Raw genomic sequence first — 18878 nt, forward strand, 5'->3', positions numbered from 1 at the left:
GGCGCCGCCGTGCGTCGCCCCTCGCCTTGCCGCCCCGTCGCCCCTCCGGCTCGCCGTCGGCCGGATCCGGCGAGATCCGGCTCGGGAGCTCCTCGCCGCCCTTCCTCATCCCCCGCAGCGACCAACTCCGGCGAGGATGCCGGCAAACCTCGTGGAACGCGCCATGTCAGATCTGGATCTCGAGGTTGACCCCAAAATTCCACTAAGTCCCAAAATATTTTGACATTATCATGCCATGTTCATCGCATCATATCTCTGCATCCGTAGCTCCGTTTTGTGCGTGTAATATGTCAAATTGTTCAACTCAACGAGTACTTCATTTCATTCCATTGCATCATGTTCATTTGGGTCCATCTTGATGCCTGAATCTTCATTGCAAGAGTGCTATGTGATGTTAATCTGCTGAAACTGTTATAACATGCTCATTTGTCATTTTTGCCATGTTTGATGTGTGCATCTTATGAGGTTGATATCTACATGTGTTTTGATCTATGCCATGTATTCTTTACAGAGGTGCTTACCATGTATTTTTGTGATCAATGTGCTGACTAGCACAAGCATGCAAACTAGGCTTCGTAATTTGCTGATTTTAGTCCCTGTTCTGCTGTTATTTTGATGTCATGTAAACTTGATGCTACAGAGAGATCCATGCATATTTTGAGATTCTTCAGTAAGGATGTTTTGAACATATGGTTGTTTTCTATCCATTCATGCCCCTGTTTGCAATTATGGCGTAGTCTAGCATGTCATTTCCGTGCTCTACTTTTACTACAAAATGTTTCCTGGCAGATTGTTTACATGTTATTCAATTTTGCCAAGGTTGTTGTAGTTGATCCTTGCATGCTATGAACTTGTTCTTGCCTTGGTTTGTTTCATAAACATGTCTTCTTGCTGATGCTATGCTTATATTGTCATGCAATGACTTGTGGTGAGTGAATTGAGCTCGTGAAGTAGTGTACTTGCTGTTACTGTTTTGATAGGCTGAATCTGTTATTTCGTGATGCTATGTAAACCTGCTTCTACAAGTTATTCTATGCATAATCTGGAGATGTTAACTAAGGGTGTTTTGTTCTATATGTCATGCCCTATCCATTCATTCCCCTGGTTGCATTTATAGCCTGCTGTAGCTTGTTGTTTCCTTGCTCCAATGTTGCTAAATAATGTTGTTGTCAGCCTGTTAACATTAAGTTCAGTTGTTGCCATGATTGTTGTTAGTGATCCATGCACCCTATGAACTTGCTCTTGCCATTCTTAGCTTCATAAGTATGTCTTCTTACTGTTGGTTGCCTTGCCATGCCATGTAATGTTCTGTGGTGAGTGGTACAAGCTCACCAACGTGCCTACTTATCGTTGTTCCTACCATGTTTGAATCTGTAATATAACTTGCTATGTTTACATGGGTGCCATCATATTTTCTGATCCTTTTTGGCTCATGGTCAGTAAGGAACTTTTGTTCTATGCATTTAGTAGATTCATGCCATGCCTTTGTTTGCCATGATAAGTTCCTGTAACATGCTATTTGATAGCTCTAAACATTGCAACCTGATGTTATTTTCGGCAAAGTCTGAAATTGTTATTATTTGCAATCTTGCCATGTGTGTTTGAGCATGTTCTAGTGATTTCTGGAGATAGCTCAGTGTTCATGTTTTGTTATGCTTTACCTGTACATCATGTCCATGCCTTTTTTTTCTTGTTGAGGTCCTGTAGCATGTTGTTTTGATGCTTGCAATATGCCTAGTTGCTGTTTTGGACAGATTGTTGCTATAACTTGTTTCATGTGTGTGTTGAACCGTTGCTCCGTTTTGAGTGTGCTCTATATGAAACATGCTTGATTTTGCATGTAGTTTCATATTATCATGTTGCATCCATGTTTTGAGGTGTTTGCTTGATGTTTGGGTGCATTTAGCATCAATGCCATGTTTAACTTGTTTTGCTCATATCTTTTAGGCCGTAGCTCCGAATTAAATGAACTTTATGTGTAACTTGACTAGAATATCGTGTAGATCATCTTGGTGCATTTTAACTTGCTGTTTAACAAATTTAATATAAGGTTTATTCAGATCTGGACCAATTTCGAAATATGCATATGACGACTTACTGGAATTGTTATATGTTGCTCCCGGCCTCATTTAAACTTGCCTTGATGTGTTGCTCTTGTTTGCATCATCTCTTGCCATGAGTAGCTTCATGTAGTCTTGTCTTGCATCATACTTGTTTGTGCATCATGCCTTGTTCATGTGTGGTGTGTTTACTATGTTGTGTGCTTCTTCTCGATAGTTCCCGTTTCGTTGCGATCGTGAGGATTCGTTCGTCTACGCTTGGTTCGTCTTCGTGGCTTCATCTTCTTTATGGACTCGTTCTTCTTCCTTGCGGGATTTCAGGCAAGATGACCGCTACCCTGGATCTCACTACTATCATTGCTATGTTAGTTGCTTCGTTCTATCGCTATGCTGCGTTACCTATCTTTTGCTCATCAAGCCTCCCAAAATTGCCATGAACCTCTAACCTTTGACACCCTTCCTAGCAAACCATTGTTTGGCTATGTTACCGCTTTGCTCGGCCCTCTTATAGCGTTGCTAGTTGCAGGTGAAGTTGAAGATTGCCCCATGGTGGACAGGATTTTGTTGGGATATCACAATATCTCTTATTTAATTAATGCATCTATATATACTTGGTAAAGGGTGGAAGGCTCGGCCTTATGCCTGGTGTTTTTTCCACTCTTGCCACCCTAGTTTCCGTCATACCGGTGTTATGTTCCCGGATTTTGCGTTCCTTACGCGGTCGGGTGATTTATGGGACCCCCTTGACAGTTCGCTTTGAATAAAACTCCTCCAGCAAGGCCCAACCTTGGTTTTACCATTTGCCTCACCACCACCTATATTTCCCTTGGGAGTAATTAACCCAAGGGTCATCTTTATTTTAGCCCCCCCGGGCCAATGCTTGTCTAAGTGTTGGTCCAAACTAGAGCACCGTGCGGGGCCATCCCTTGGCAACTTGGGTTACGTCGGTTCCTGTGCGCTTCACTCATCCGGTGTGCCCTGAGAACGAGATATGTGCAGCTCCTATCGGGATTTTTCGGCACAGCGGGCGGTCTTGCTAGTCTTGTTTTACCATTGTCGAAATGTCTTGTAAACCGGGATTCCGAGTCTGATCGGGTCTTCCTGGGAGAAGGTATATCCTCCGTTGATCGCGAGAGCTTATCATGGGCTAAGGTGGGACACCCCTGCAGGGTATAAACTTTCGAAAGCCGTGCCCGCGGTTATGGGCAGATGGGAATTTGTTAATGTCTGGTTGTAGATAACTTGACACCAGATCCAAATTAAAACGCATCAACCGCGTGTGTAGCCGTGATGGTCTCTTCTCGGCGGAGTCCGGGAAGTGAACACGGTTTTGGGTTATGTTTGACGTAAGTAGGAGTTCAGGATCACTTCTTGATCATTGCTAGCTTCACGACCGTTCCATTTGCTCTCTTCTCGCTCTTATTTGCGTATGTTAGCCACCATATCATGCTTAGTCGCTGCTGCAACCTCACCACTTTACTCCTTCCTTTCCCTTTAAGCTTTGCTAGTCTTGATACCCATGGTAATGGGATTGCTGAGTCCTCATGGCTCACAGATTACTACAAAAACAGTTGCAGGTACAGGTTATGCGATGCTCATGATGCGAGAGCGATGTTTGCTTGTGTTGGAGTTCTCCTTCTGCTTCTTCTTCGATCAGGGGATAGGTTCCAGGTCGGCAGCCTGGGCTAGCAGGGTGGATGTCGTTTGAGTTTTTGTTTGTGTTTCGTCCGTAGTCGGATGCTCCTCCTATGTATTGTGATGTTGTATTCGTGTGGCATTGTATGCCTTATGTATGTATCCCCATCTATTATGTAATGTTGATGTAATGATATCCACCTTGCAAAAGCGTTTCAATATGCGGGTCTATCCTTGGTGGGACCTTCGAGTTCCTTTTGGATAGGTTCGCATATTGGGCGTGACACCCCCGTGGTGGAATCTAGAAGATTGCGACAAACAAAATTCAATCCCGCATATTTTTTTGTATGATCATCCAAAGATTTAACCCATGAGTTGGGCAATTCCTTAGCATCAATTTCATCCTTTCCCAAGATTGTGCAACATTCTCATGTTCAAGTTGCTTGAAATTCATGATCTGGGTTCTAAGGGAAATAATTTTTGTGGGCAGAAAATACTTAGTGATAAAAGCATCCTTGCACTTGTTCCAAGAATCGATACTATTGGAGGTAAAGAAGAAAACCAAATTTTTACACGATCTCGCAAAGAAAACAAAAATAATTTCAACTTCACAACATCATTGTCCACATCTTTTTTCTTTTGCATATCGCATAATTCCATGAATGTGTTAAGATGGGACGCGACATCCTCATTAGGAGTACCGGCAAATTGATCTTTCATAACAAGATTCAGCAAAGCAGTATTAATATCACAAGACTCCGCACTAGTGGTGGGAGGAGCAATCGGAGTGCTAATAAAATCATTGTTGTTGGTATTTGAGGAATCACACAACTTGGTGTTCTATTGAGTCATGATGACTTCATAACAAGATTGCACTCAAAAACAAATCTGACGAGAAAACGGCGAACGAAAAAAGAGGGCGAATAAAACGGTAAAATTTTGTGAAGTGGGGGAGAGGAAAACGAGAGGCAAATGGCAAATAATGTAAATTACGAGGAGATGAGATTTATGATTAGTAACCTGGTTGATGTTGAAGACCCTCCCCGACAACGGCGCCATAAATTTCTTTTGATGTCTTCTAGAACTACGTCGGTATTTCCCCAAAGAGGAAGGGATGATGCAGTATAGCGATGGAAGGTATTTCCCTCAATGATGAGACCAAGGTTATCGAACTAGTAGGAGAACCTCCTCACACCACGTAAACAACACCTGCACACAAATAAGAAATACTCGCAAACCTACGTGTTAAAGGGGATGTCAATCCCTTTCGGGTACGGTGCCTCAAGATAGGCAAATAACGTGAGATAAAAGTGGTAGATAGGATAAATAGATCACGAAACAAATAAATTGCAGCAAGGTATTTTTGTATTTTTGGTTTAATAGATCTGAAAATAAATGCAAAGGAAAATAGATCGCAAAGGCAAATATGATGAAAAGAGACCCGGGGGCCGTAGGTTTCACTAGTGGATTCTCTCGAGAAAAATAGCAAACGGTGGGAAAACAATTACTTTTGGGCAATTGATAGAACTTCAAATAATCATGACGATATCGAGGCAATGATCATTATATAGGCATCACGTCCAATATTAGTAGACCGACTCCTACCTGCATCTACTACTATTACTCCACACACCGACCGCTATCCAGCATGCATCTAGTGTATTAAGTTCATGGAGAAACGGAGTAATGCAATAAGAACGATGACATGATGTAGACAAGATCTATTTATGTAGAAATAGACCCCATCTTGTTATCCTTAATAGCAACGATACATATGTGTCGTTTCCCCTTCTGTCACTGGGATCAATCACCGTAAGATCGAACCCATCACAAATCACCTCTTCCCATTGCAAGATAAATAGATCAAGTTGGCCAAACAAAACCCAAATATCGGAGAAGAAATACGAGGCTATAATCAATCACGCATATAAGAGATCAAAGAAGACTCAAATAACTTTCATGGATAAAAACATAGATCTGATCATAAACTCAAAGTTCATCGGATCCCAACAAACACACCGCAAAAAGACTTACATCATATGGACCTCCAAGAGGCCATTGCATTGATAATCAAAAGAGAGAGAGAGGAAGCTATCTAGCTACTAACTACGAACCCGAAGGTCTACATGGCATCATCAAAGAGGTGCCAATGGAAGTGGTGAACCCTGATACGTCTCTGTCGTATCTACTTTTCCAAACACTTTTGCCCTTGTTTTGGACTCTAACTTGCATGATTTGAATGGAAATAACCCAGAATGACGCTGTTTTCAGCAGAACTGCCATGGTGTTATTTTTGTGCAGAAATAAAAGTTCTCGGAATGACCTGAAAATCCACGGAGCAACTTTTCAGAATTAATAAAAAATACTGGCGAAAGAATCAACATCAGGGGGGGCCACACCCTGTCCACGAGGGTGGGGGACGCGCCCCCTTCCCTAGGGCGCGCCCCCTGCCCCGTGGGCCCCCTGGACGTCCACTGACTTCAACTCCAACTCCATATATTTGCTTTCACGGAGAAAAATATCAGAGAGAAAGTTTCATCGCGTTTTACGGTACGGAGCCGCCGCCAAGCCCTAATCTCTCTCGGGAGGGCTGATCTAGAGTCCGTTCAGGGCTCCGGAGAGGGGGATTCGTCGCCGTCGTCATCATCAACCATCCTCCATCACCAATTTCATGATGCTCACCGCCGTGCATGAGTAATTCCATCGTAGGCTTGCTGGACGGACATGGGTTGGATGAGATTTACCATGTAATCAAGTTAGTTTTGTTAGGGTTTGATCCCTAGTATCCACTATGTTCTGAGATTGATGTTGCTATGACTTTGCTATGCTTAATGCTTGTCACTAGGGCCCGAGTGCCATGATTTCAGATCTGAACTTATTATGTTTTCATGAATATATGTGAGTTCTTGATCCTATCTTGCAAGTCTATAGTCACCTATTATGTGTTATGATCCGACAACCCCGAAGTGACAATAATTGGGATACTTCTCAGTGATGACCATTGTTTGAGGAGTTCATGTATTCACTATGTGTTAATTCTTTGGTCCGGTACTTTATTAAAAGGAGGCCTTAATATCCCTTAGTTTCCACTAGGACCCCGCTGCCACGGGAGGGTAGGACAAAAGATGTCATGCAAGTTCTTTTCCATAAGCACGTATGACTATATTCGGAATACATGCCTACATTACATTGATGAATTGGACATTACATTGATGAATTGGAGCTAGTTCTGTGTCACCCTATGTTATAACTATTACATGAGGAATCACATCTGACATAATTATCCATCACTAATCCAATGCCTACGAGCTTTTCACATATTGTGCTTTGCTTATTTACTTTACCGTTGTTGTTGTTACAATTACTACAAAACTGCTACTGTTACTTTTGCCACTGTTACCGTTACTTCCATACTACTTTGCTACTTAATACTTTGCTGCAGATACTAAGTTATCCAGGTGTGGTTGAATTGACAACTCAACTGCTAATACTTGAGAATATTCTTTGGCTCCCCTTGTGTCGAATCAATAAATTTGGGTTAAATACTCTACCCTCGAAAATTGTTGCGATCCCCTATACTTGTGGGTTATGAAGACTATTTTCTGGCACCATTGCCGGGGAGCATAGCTCTATTCTTTGAGTCACTTGGGATTTATATCTGCTGGTCACTATGAGGAACTTGAAAGACGAAAGTACTAAGATTTATCCCTCAACCACGAGGGGAGGTAAGGAACTGCCATCTAGCTCTGCACTAGATTCTCCTTCTGTTACGAGTAAGCTTGCGACACCTAAACCTGCTTTTGCTATTAATTCTGATATGTCGCATGTTATTGATGAAGCCACTTCTACTATGCATGATACTTATGATGAAACTACTTTTGTGCTTTATACTACTATGCCATTAGGTGAATATCTTGACGAACAACTTGCTAGGGTTAGAGAGAATGAAATTATTGAAGATAGTGATGATGAAGGTTCTCCCCCTAAGTATGAATTGCCTGTTATTCCCGAGGGTTATGTTATGGATGAAGAAACTGCTAGAGATTTTCTTGCTTGCAATGATAGATCTGATCTTAAGAAGTTATTAGCTAAACTAAAACAGAAAACTCTGAATGCTAGAATGAAATATGACCCTACTTTTGCTACTTCACCTATCTTTGTTACTGATAAGGATTATGAATTCTCTGTCGATCCTGAGATAATTACTTTGGTTGAATCCGGTCCTTTTTATGGCTATGAATCTGAAACTGTTGTGGCACATCTGACTAAGTTAAATGATATAGCCACCCTATTCACTAATGATGAGAAATATCTCTACTATTATATCCTTAAGATATTTCCATTCTCATTAAAGGGTGATGCTAAAACTTGGTTTAATTCTCTTGATCCTGGTTGTGTGCATAGTCCCCAGGATATGATTTACTACTTCTCTGCTAAATATTTCTCTGCTCATAAGAAACAAGCTGCCTTGAAAGAAATATATAATTTTATGCAAATTGAAGAAGAGAGTCTCCCACAAGCTTGGGGGAGGCTTCTTCGATTACTTAATGCTTTGCCTGATCATCCTCTTAAGAAAAATGAAATACTTGATATCTTTTATAATGGACTAACTGATGCTTCCAAGGACCACTTGGATAGTTGTGCTAGTTGTGTTTTTAGGGAAAGAACAGTCGATCAGGCTGAATGGCTATTGAATAATAAGTTGACTAATGAAAATAATTGGACTCTTCCTGAGCCAACTCCTGAACCAACTCCTGAACCAACTCCTGAGCCAACTCCTAAACCAACTCCGAAGAAGAGGGGTGTTTTATTTCTCAGTCCTGAAGATATGCAAGAGACAAAGAAATCTATGAAAGAAAAAGGTATTAAAGCTGAAGATGTTAAGAATTTACCTCCTGTTGAAGAAATACATGGTCTTGATATACCACCTATTGAAGAAACACATGGTCTTGATAACCCGACACAGGTAGTAAAGATAAATTCTCTCTATAGATATGATAAGGTTGAAATCCCGTCTACTAAGTTTGCTATCCAATGCTTGGATGAATTTGATGACTTTATGGCTAGACAAGAAAACTTCAATGCTTATGTTGGTAGGGAATTAAAGAGTAATGCTTACATGATTGGACGCTTGAGTGATTATATGGCTAGAGTTAAAGGTGAAGTTAAACTCATTAGCAAATATGCTTCTATGGTTAACACTCAAGCAGAACAAGTACTTAAGGCTCAAAGTGATTTGCTCGATGAATTAAATAATAAACATGATTTTGCTGTTAGAGTGGATACTAGATATGGTAAAATGACTCAGGAACCTTTGTATCCTGAAGGCCACCCTAAAAGAATTGAGCAAGATTCTCAGAGAAATAATGTAGATGCACCTAGTCCTTCTAAAAAGAAGAAAAAGGAAAATGATAGGACTTTGCATGCTTCTAGTGAACCTGTTGTAGACACACCTGAGAATCCCAATGATATTTCTATTTCTGATGTTGAAACATAATCTGGTGATGAACATGAACCTAATGATAATGTTAATGATAATGTTCATGTCGATGCTCAACCTAGCAATAATAATGATGTAGAGATTGAACCTGCTATTGATCTTGATAACCCACAATCAAAGAATCAACGTTATGATAAGAGAGATTTTGTTGCTAGGAAACACGGTAAAGAAAGAGAGCCATGGGTTCAGAAACCCATGTCTTTCCCTCCTAAGCCATCCAAGAAAAAGGAAGATGAGGATTTTGAACGCTTTGCTGAAATGATTAGACCTATCTTCTTATGTATGCGTTTGACTAATATGCTTAAAGTGAATCCTTATGCTAAGTACATGAAAGATATTATTACAAATAAAAGAAAGATACCGGAAGCTGAACTTTCCACCATGCTTGCTCATTATACTTTTAAGGGTGAAATACCTAAGAAACTTGGAGATCCAGGAGTACCAACTATACCATGCTCCATTAAAAGAAACTATGTTAAAACTGCTTTATGTGATCTTGGAGCCGGTGTTAGTGTTATGCCTCTCTCTTTATATCATAGACTTGAATTGAATAAGTTGACACCTACTGAAATATCTTTGCAAATGGCTGATAAATCAGCTGCTATACCTCTCAGTATTTGTGAGGATGTGCCTGTTGTGGTTGCAAACGTCACTATTTTAACGGACTTTGTTATTCTTGATATTCCCGAGGACGATAGTATGTCGATTATCCTTGGTAGACCCTTTTGAATACTGCAGGGGCTGTTATTGATTGCAACAAAGGCAATGTCACTTTTCATGTTAATGGTAATGAGCATACGGTACACTTCCCAAGGAAACAACCTCAAGTTCATAGCATCAATTCTATTGGAAAAATTTCAACTATTATTATTAGAGGTTTTGAATTTCCTCTTCCTACTGTCAAGAATAAATATGATATTCTTATTATTGGGGACGTGCATATCCCCGTTGAGGTAACCTAGTGTTATTCGAAATTTCTCCGGTTTCATGCGATTCGGAATGAGTTTGTTAACAAGACTTGATCAACCTTGTTACTGGATTCCTTTTGATGAGCATGAGATTGATGAAGTTAGAAGGCACAACCTTCTGTACCCTCCTTTTACTTTCTGTTATTTAGATTAAATAAAGTAAAAATAGTATTTTCTGTCTGTTTTCTGACTTATCCATGTAATAAAAAATACCCCGAAAATAAAAGTTCTCCAAACGCCCTGCAAATTTAATATGATTTTTTCTGGAATATTTGAGAATATTTGGCACTGAGAACACACCAGGGGGAGCTGGCACCTGGCCACGAGGGTCCAGGGCGCGCCCCCTACCTCGTGGGCCCACGGTGGCCCCCCTTCAATTATTCCTGCACCCACACACTTCTTCTTCCTCCCAAAAAATTCACCATCCAGCTCAAGCACGAGTTCTAGCTCATTTTGCTGCCATTTTCGATCTCGTTGCTCAAAGCTCCATTCACAAAACTGCTTTGGGGGATTGTTCCTTGGTATGTGACTCCTCCAATGGTCCAATTAGTTTTTGTTCTAGTGCTTTATTCATTGCAAATTTTTGCTGCCTAGGTGACCCTGTTCTTGAGCTTGCATGTCAAATTTATATTGTCCCAAGTAATTTTAATGCATGATATAGGCTCTAGGCACTTGTGGGAGTAGTTGCTATCAATTTTGTTGAGTTTGGTTCACTTTTATTTTGAGTTATTAAAAATTTTAGAAATTTTTCAGAAAAAGATGAAGAGATTTTTCTTGAGGGGCTCTTCTAGCCAAGGCTCTAAGGATAAACAAGCTAAGGAGAATGAAAAGCCCAAGTATAATCTTCCTCGTGTGGCGGAAGTACGGCCGTGTGAATGGCCTTGTGATGATTTCTTGAGAGCGGCCGGGATTTATGAAGACTTTTCTTCTTTGGCTGATAATGCGGGCCTCACCGACTTCCTCCACGACCAGGCTGAACGGTATCTCTTACTCACCAATACTTTCGTGCAAAATTTCTACTTTTATCCTAAGAAATCACCTCCTTCAGTAGAGTTTCATTTATATGATGTGGCTAGGGAGATGTCACTATATGAATTTTGCACAGTTTGCAAGATATCCTTCGGGGGTAGCTTAGAGGAACCACATCGTAAAGATGTGGATGTATTTATTGATACTATTACTGTAGGGGAAACAAGAAAGGTTTCTGATGCAAGAATTACTAGCATACATTTTCCTGTTTTACGCTACTTTGCAATATTTGCTAGTCGATGCTTAATTGGTCGCGGAAACTGTGGAAACCTTAGTGTTTCTGATATTATTATTTTGTTCCATGCTTTATTTCGTGATAACTCTGTTAGTATGGGCGCTATTATTGCTAAACGATTAAGCCTGAACCGTACAAAGGGCCCCATCTTTGGAGGTATCTATGCTGCACGCCTTGCTAAACATTTCAGGATACCTATTAGGCATTTTGAGAAAGAGGAAAAATTGTTGCCTCCTACTTTTCTAGATTATAAGAGCATGGTAGCACATGAGTTTATTGTTAATAATGATGATAAGATGCTTTTGTATAATTTGAGATTTCATAAGAAACACCGTGAGACTATTATCTTGTCTGCGCCCTCTTTGTTTTATTTAACTGCGGGCCCTCACCTCGTCTTGCCGGAGGCCGTCTATGCGCTCCGTGGCCAGACATCAGCTCCAGAGCCTGAGCTAGAACCACCACTTGACCCTTATCGACCATCCTGTTATCAGTGGGACTCGGAGGAGATCGCCAGCCAGTGGCAATATGATGACACTCCTCAGTACACTAGAGAGAGTAGCCATGATCCATGGGCATAGACCAACTTAGGCCAAAAGCCTAAGCTTGGGGGAGTACGTATTTCTCACCGACATTATATTCATGTTCACACACTCACTCTAGTTGTCGGTGCTCATACTTTTTCAATGTACTATCCATGCTAGTTTAATTTTTTTTTCTAGTTTTCTTCTTGTGTGTTTGATAAACCTTAAGAAAAACCAAAAAAATAGTTAGCTTACTTTCCATGCTTGTAGTAGTAATAACTAAAAGAAAATCCAAAAAGATTTCTCGTTCTTCTTTTGCTTGTTGGGAGCTTTCCCATGTAAATTGTTTTATTTCTTTTCTTTCCTTTGGGAGTCGAGAGGAGAAGACCATAATGAAAATGTTCAGTGGCTCTTATATGCATGATTGTTGATTTAACTAAGAGCCCATATTACTTTGTTTTCTCCCTTGAATTGAATTCTTGCAGATTCCAGCTTAGTCCAATGCACATGCAGCAAACTCACGTAGGACCAGCTCCAGCACTGACAACTGCCTCTTCTCCTCTACTGCATTCAGATAGCTCACCACGTGCTTGTTGTTGTCAGTAAGCATCTTAAGACTGGATCTACGTCTGCACCACTGCCTCAGAGCTGCTCGAACCCTCCTCATCTTGAAGTTGATGAGCGAGGCCGAGGATTGGAAAGGCCGAGTGCCCCTGGACCAGCCTTCATGAATGATTTCTCTAGCTTCTTCCACTTCAAGCCAAAAGTTTTCCATGCGGAACAAGCTGCTTCTTGGCATGTTTTTCTGAAACTACATGAGGAGGGGTGTGTGATCAGAGGTTACAGCCGTCACACCGGAGGCAGTCGTTCGAGGGAACTTCAGGTTCCAGTCAGCATTGACCAACACACGGTCCAACCTAACCAGCGTTGGTGAGGCTCTCTTGTTGGTTCAAGTGAACGCCTTGTTATCAATTGGTATGTCGTCCAAACCATTTTCTCTTATCCACGAGTTAAACTGCTCCATTAGGCTCCAGTTGATGTTGCCCCTAGACTTCTCATGCGCAAAACGATACATGTTGAAATCACCCAGAACCATCCACGAGGTGTCAACTGCTGCAGCGCAACTAGTGACCGCCTCAAAGAAAGCCGGCCTCCTTGAATTTTAGCATGGTGCATAAACTGCGGTTAGGAAAAAACAGCAGTCACTGGTTGTTGAAGACATCCGAATGGTAACTTGATACTGATTTGTTGCGAGAACTTGGCCTGTGATGCAGTTGGTGTCCCAGGCGACCAGGATACCCCCTGCAGCACCATCAGAAGGCATGGCAGCATAATCTTTGAAGACTGAAGACAAAAAGGATCTCAACTTGAAATGTGAGAGGGTGGGCAGCTTGGTTTCCTGCAGACAAACAACGCTGGGGCAGCAAGTGGTTATAGTGTCACAAACCAGCGAGCACTTGTCATCATCTCCAAGGCCGCGAACATTCCAGTTAAGAATCCTCATGATGCAAAAGACAGCGCACGACCCAGAGAAGAAAAACAGCTAACAGAAGCATGTGTGTGCACAGAGTGATGCAAAAGGGAAGCTGCATAGAGATTGACTGGAACTCATGATAAGAGACTCGATACAGACTTTGACCAAACGAGACAGAAACTCGTCTACCGTACTTGCTACAGCACAAACTACGACTACAAGCTCCGAAGGAGACACTAGTAACATGACATGGAAAGCTAAAACTAGCCCAGAAGGGCAGGCAGATAACTGAGGCTGGCATGACCAACCTAGCCCGAAGGCGTGCTTTGTCCTGAAAAGGAGGATTACACATAGGAGTTGGTATCCTATCAACAACAATATTATAAGTATTTCCTTACATGCACTCCCATTGAAAAGTTCTACATGCACAACCTCCCACGCCCGCTCGCATGCTACATCAGATGCCAATGTGCCAAGGTACTGCGCCCAAATTCAAATGTGTAATCTTATATCCCATTCTATATTATATTGTATTATATACAGCTAAAAGAGTGATCCCCACTATTTCTAATGTTATCAACATGCATGCTTTCACATCATCAAAACTGTTGTGGTCGTTAGATTTACTACCTTGACTCACTATCATCCCTTCGATCTATGCATGAGAATCCTCTACCATGCAACATGCATTAGTGGATTCTAAGTAGGTTTTAGATCAGTATTGCATTTAAATTGTGACATGCACTACAACCCACTACATATTTTTCCTAGCCATGCAACCATGCCACATCAACAAGCCATGTATGCAAGTTATAAGTTATACTCCATGCGATGCTGCCACCTCATCATTTCATGCATGTAAGTCATTGGTTATATATTATTATTTGCATTAGATTTTGTGTCCTCCTAGAGATGATATGTGTGTTGGGCGCTTGGAGCATACCTGTATGGCTACCTTCACTTGTTTATTAGAAACAATACTCTTTTCCTCTGTTGCTAAAAATCTACGACCCACTATTTCTTCTAGCTATGCAACCATGTTACATCAGCAAGCTATGCATATAAGTTACAAGTTATATTTTTTGCATTAGCATATCCATTGGCACTGCCATGCCACATCATTAGTTCATGCTTGCAAGTCACCCGTTAATTTTTTTTTGCACTAAACATTGTGCTCTCATATATGTGTTGGGCACTTTGAGCATACCCACATAGGTGATCCTTCACTCTTTTTAGAAATGCCACTCTCCTAACTGTAATCCAATCTTTATTCTCCTTTATACATCGTTTTGTTATATGCTTCATATTTTCTTCATATTTTTGAAGGGCAAATCAAGAATAGTGTTACATCTTAATTTCATTAGTTTTAGTTATTTGTGTAGCACCTAATTATGCATTTCTTTGAATAAGATTACCGCGTCAACCGCACAGGGTATCATCTAGTTAGACAGAGAGATGATGTACCCAAGTGCACCCAGCAGCTCTGCCCCGAATAAACACTTTACCGATTTGGTATGAGAACGGTAATCTCGATGGCAGGAAGCATGTTATAATAATAGTTTCACTTTGATGCGTCAAATATTCCAGCTTTGTTATGACAAAGGCAAATGCTAGGTAAATAATGGCAAGCAAGAGACCTCATCCGCACTATGAGAAGTACAGACAAACTATGGCTTTACAAAGATGGGACCAAATAGGTGTGATTCTCAGACTGCAACCGTCGCTCCGTCAGAAACCATGCTGGCAAAAATCCTAGCCGAAAGCCTCATTTTTTAAGTGCATTCATCCTGTCTCTCAGGTAATACAGCTTAGCTCTCCTGACTTTCTTCCTGTCCAAGATCTTCATTTCTTTGATGTTTGGTGAGTAACTGAATGGAAAAGAGAAAGTCGCATCAGAAATATAATCCAAGCAATACTTCATAGCTAATTAGGAGAAATACATGTGGCCATTCAAACAACAATAAACTTAAATAATCATAAATAATGGGAAGCTCGGGGCAAGCTCAAATCAATCTAGCTAGTACTCCCTCTGTTCAGAAATATAAGATGTTTTTGATATTTCAATATGGACTACATACGGACAGAAATGAGTGAACAAACACACTAAAATGAGTCTATATACATCCAATTCAGAAAAAAGTTGGAAAATATTATAATAGTGGACGGAGGGAGTATCATATATGCTGGCAAAGATGCAGGGGTTATATGTAATCATACGTCGATATCTTTCAAGTTTAATTCTAGTTATGCTAGGTCTAAATATTACAAGTTGAATAAATACATATAACTGCAGAACAGAGCACAAAGATCCTGAGAATCAAAATAAAAAAACATATAAACTGCCAAAGTTCAAAAAAGCGCTAGGCGCTAATTATGCGTTTGGGCACCTACTTGAGCTTTTCTAGCTTAGGCGTGATTAGGCGAAATTAGGCGCAATTAGGCTTTAGTACTGTAACGTGAAGAAATAAGCTAGATGGGCTGGGCTAGCCCACTAAACCATAGGCCCATCTTCATATCCTCCTACTAAAAGCTCTCGTCTGCTGCAGTCGATAGGAAATTTAGGTTTCCTCCTCACGCCGCCTCCCCCCCTCGTCCTTTCTGTCTTGTTGCACGAGGCTGCCTCCCTCCCTCTTCCTCTGTCCCTTGTCGGAGAAGCTCGATCCCTCGCCGGAGAAGCTCAATCCCTCGCCGGAGAAGCTCGATTTGTCGTCGGGGCAGTTGAATCCCTCGTCGGCGAGGATGAATCCTCGCAGGGGAGGTCGAATCCTCGCCGGGGAGACTGATTTCTCACCTCAGAAAGCTGATTCCTCGCCGGAGAGGCTGATTTCTCGCCGGAGGACCTCGCCGGCCGCTTTTTTGAGCGCCTAGGGCCAAAGCGAGGCGCTATGCCAACGCCCAGCGCTTAAGCGCGCCTAGGCGAGCGCCTAATAGCGCCTTCTTGAACAGTGTAAACTGCTACATGAAGCATTCTTTGAATGTATTTGTTTCCACAGAAAATGCAGAAGAAAGAAAAGGCCACAAGGTCAGAACAATTGGGATTTGAACATAACCGGATGACGTGTTTATGGAACTACAACCTCCACTCCGAACAGGAAGCTAAAAGGGCACAAGCAGTCATGTCAATCATTCCACAAAATAGCCAAAATGGATCATATGTGCCTACTTGGTACCAGAAACTAGCTGTGTCCATCTCATCATTAACTTACTTGAGGGTCATTACCTAAGTATGTACCATAGCATGGTTCAGAATATAGTATGCATGGATTTAGAACAAATGGAAGGACCAGATGAATCTAGTTTGATTGTTCTCATCGGCGAATGAGAAACTAGAGGAACATAAGGAAGTCAGCTGTTGGTTATCTAGCCTAAACAGGAGACAGGGGATAGGAGAGTGACAAGATAAAACTAGCAAATGTGGGAGATGGGGAAGAGTGAGGAAAACAACTACTCCCTCCATTCACAAATATAAGATGTTCTAACTTTTTTCTGAATCAGATGTATATAGACACGTTTTAGGGTGTTTGTTCACTCATTTCAGTCCGTATGTAGTCCATATTGAAATATCCAAAACATCTTATATTTGTAAACGGAGGGAGTAGCAAATGGGGAGAGTCCTCCCACAAGTTATCCCTTGGGCCTCTCCCCCAACATCAGCAATACCAGCATGACAAAAACTTTACTGCCTGAGCAGTGAGCACAGTTTTCTCAGTTCTGCAAACATCCAACTACATTTCTCACGCAGGAATTACACATCTATAGTTTCACTGGCCTTAATTTATCCGGGGATATAGTTAGGTATTTTCTTCTTGAGAGAAAGGATATTGTAAGGTTACTCACAAACAAGGGACAAGAACTCCCTGTCTGATATCCTAATGGACAGGGAGAAGTAGCCCACTAAGAACATGATGTTTAGTGGTTGTTGAATTGTTGCCAGATTTGAATTAAGGATATCACAGAATCAAGAGGTACTTCAATTTCAGCATGATATGTTCCAAGACAAAGCAGTATAAATATTTCAAAAAAAAATGAAGTAGAAGAGCACATGTTTGGTTTGACTTACAGTGGAAAGACGGACTCGACTCCCACACCAGCTACTAATCTACGCAATCTGAAGGTTGTATTTATCCCAGCATTGCGCCTTGCTATCACAATCCCTTTCAATGTAGACTCTCGCCGTTTGTTCTCAGGAACTTGCTGTTTATTCACAGGATCAGTACCAGAAATGTATCTGGGCAGCGCTAAAGCAGGAGCGTGAAATGCTATACCAATCTCATCTGAATGATGCATCCAGGCTGCACATCAGGAATCTCCCTCTCCGAACGGACCTTTTCAACCGCCTCTTTGTTCAAGATCTGCAAAACCAAACAAAGAATATAACAAGCAATTTTATGCTTTTGCAGCAACATTACTGCTGCTGGATGTTATATAGTTTCGTGCAAGTAACACTAAGTTTACATTCATAATGTGCCTGGCAGTCTTGTCGGGCCTCTTGAACTTGATGCGTGGGGGGTGCTCAACCGCAGGGGAGCTGGAATCGTCCTCGTCCGAGGCAACCTCAACAGTTCCCACCGTCGACAAACTCCTCGTCATGAGAACCTTTGCGCAGAAACCAGAGGAGGCAGGAACACCATCACGGGAAATGAACCAATTCTGCACGCAAAGAAATTGATCCAGATGACATGACCTGGACGAATTCGAAGAAGAGACAAAAGAGGACAAGAATCCTACCCCAGTTGGAGGAGTGAACCCGCAAGGCCTGAGGTATTTGATGGCCGAGGATGGCGGGGTAGCCCCCGGCTGAGTGGCTACAGGAGCAGCAAATTCCAGGAGCCTCGCCGCAGCCCCGCGGTTTCCGGCTCGGCAGACATTCCGGAGCAAAGATTGCATCCTGAGGCCCGTACGCTGCGAAGAAATTGCACAGTAAACCAGGGGCGGATCCAGTATAGTTCATGGGTCATAATTTTTGCGAGAAATCGAAGCTAGTGGGTACTCCACAATGCTGCTGTGCTGGTAACTGGGTCAGATCCGGATACAAACATCTGACATCAGGGTTCAGGGTGCTCGGTTATGGACAGGGGAAAAGAAAGGAAAGAGAAGGGGCGTACCAGGTGGTTGGATGCTCGTCGCCGGCGAAGGGGCAAGACGAGGAGGGCGGCGCCGCCAGGAAAGAGGGGGAGAGAGAGGTGAACGGGGAGAGGTGGTGAACGAACAGACTTACTTCAGGAGATGAGCCAGCCCAGGCCCAGCGGGAAACAGCGACCCAGCTCCGGCAGGAATTGGCCCGTTTATCTATTTTCCATTCTTTCTTTTCCCTACAATCTTTATGATTACTAGCAAAAGAGACCACGCGTTGCAACAGAAGGAAACAATACGACACGCACCTAACCCAATAATCATGACTCAATACCCCCAATAGATCCATATCCTTTAGTTGAGCATGGCATCCCATCTATGTT

The 18878-nt window shown here is 41.9% G+C and overlaps 1 protein-coding gene across 2 annotated transcripts; it reads right to left on the reverse strand.

Annotated features, from left to right (window-relative positions):
• Positions 1-14944: 14944 nt before the first annotated feature.
• LOC119295301 (50S ribosomal protein L19, chloroplastic-like) lies at positions 14945-18665 on the reverse strand. Of its 2 annotated transcripts, XM_037573701.1 has the most exons (6): positions 18528-18665; positions 18151-18324; positions 17878-18072; positions 17688-17774; positions 17483-17616; positions 14945-15290 (listed from the first exon to the last, which is right to left on the reverse strand). In XM_037573701.1, exons 2-6 carry the CDS (start codon positions 18307-18309, stop codon positions 15188-15190), a joined length of 678 nt encoding a protein of 225 aa, XP_037429598.1. In that variant the 5' UTR covers positions 18310-18324; positions 18528-18665; the 3' UTR covers positions 14945-15187. The 2 variants fall into 2 exon arrangements, with proteins under 2 accessions (XP_037429598.1, XP_037429597.1); XM_037573700.1 differs by having other exon boundaries at positions 17878-18324.
• Positions 18666-18878: the final 213 nt, after the last annotated feature.

Source organism: Triticum dicoccoides, chromosome 4B (genome assembly GCF_002162155.2).
Source record: "Triticum dicoccoides isolate Atlit2015 ecotype Zavitan chromosome 4B, WEW_v2.0, whole genome shotgun sequence".
NCBI classification, from domain to species: domain Eukaryota; kingdom Viridiplantae; phylum Streptophyta; class Magnoliopsida; order Poales; family Poaceae; genus Triticum; species Triticum dicoccoides.

Coding starts and splice junctions, on each gene's coding strand:
- LOC119295301 (XM_037573700.1), bottom strand. CDS start 18,309: ATGCAATCTTTGCTCCGGAATGTCTGCCGAGCCGGAAACCGCGGGGCT. Junction 17,775..17,877: donor CTGCCAGGCACATTATGAAT/GTAAACTTAGTG, acceptor TTGGTTTTGCAG/ATCTTGAACAAAGAGGCGGT. Junction 15,291..17,482: donor GTCGAGTCCGTCTTTCCACT/GTAAGTCAAACC, acceptor TTTTCCATTCAG/TTACTCACCAAACATCAAAG.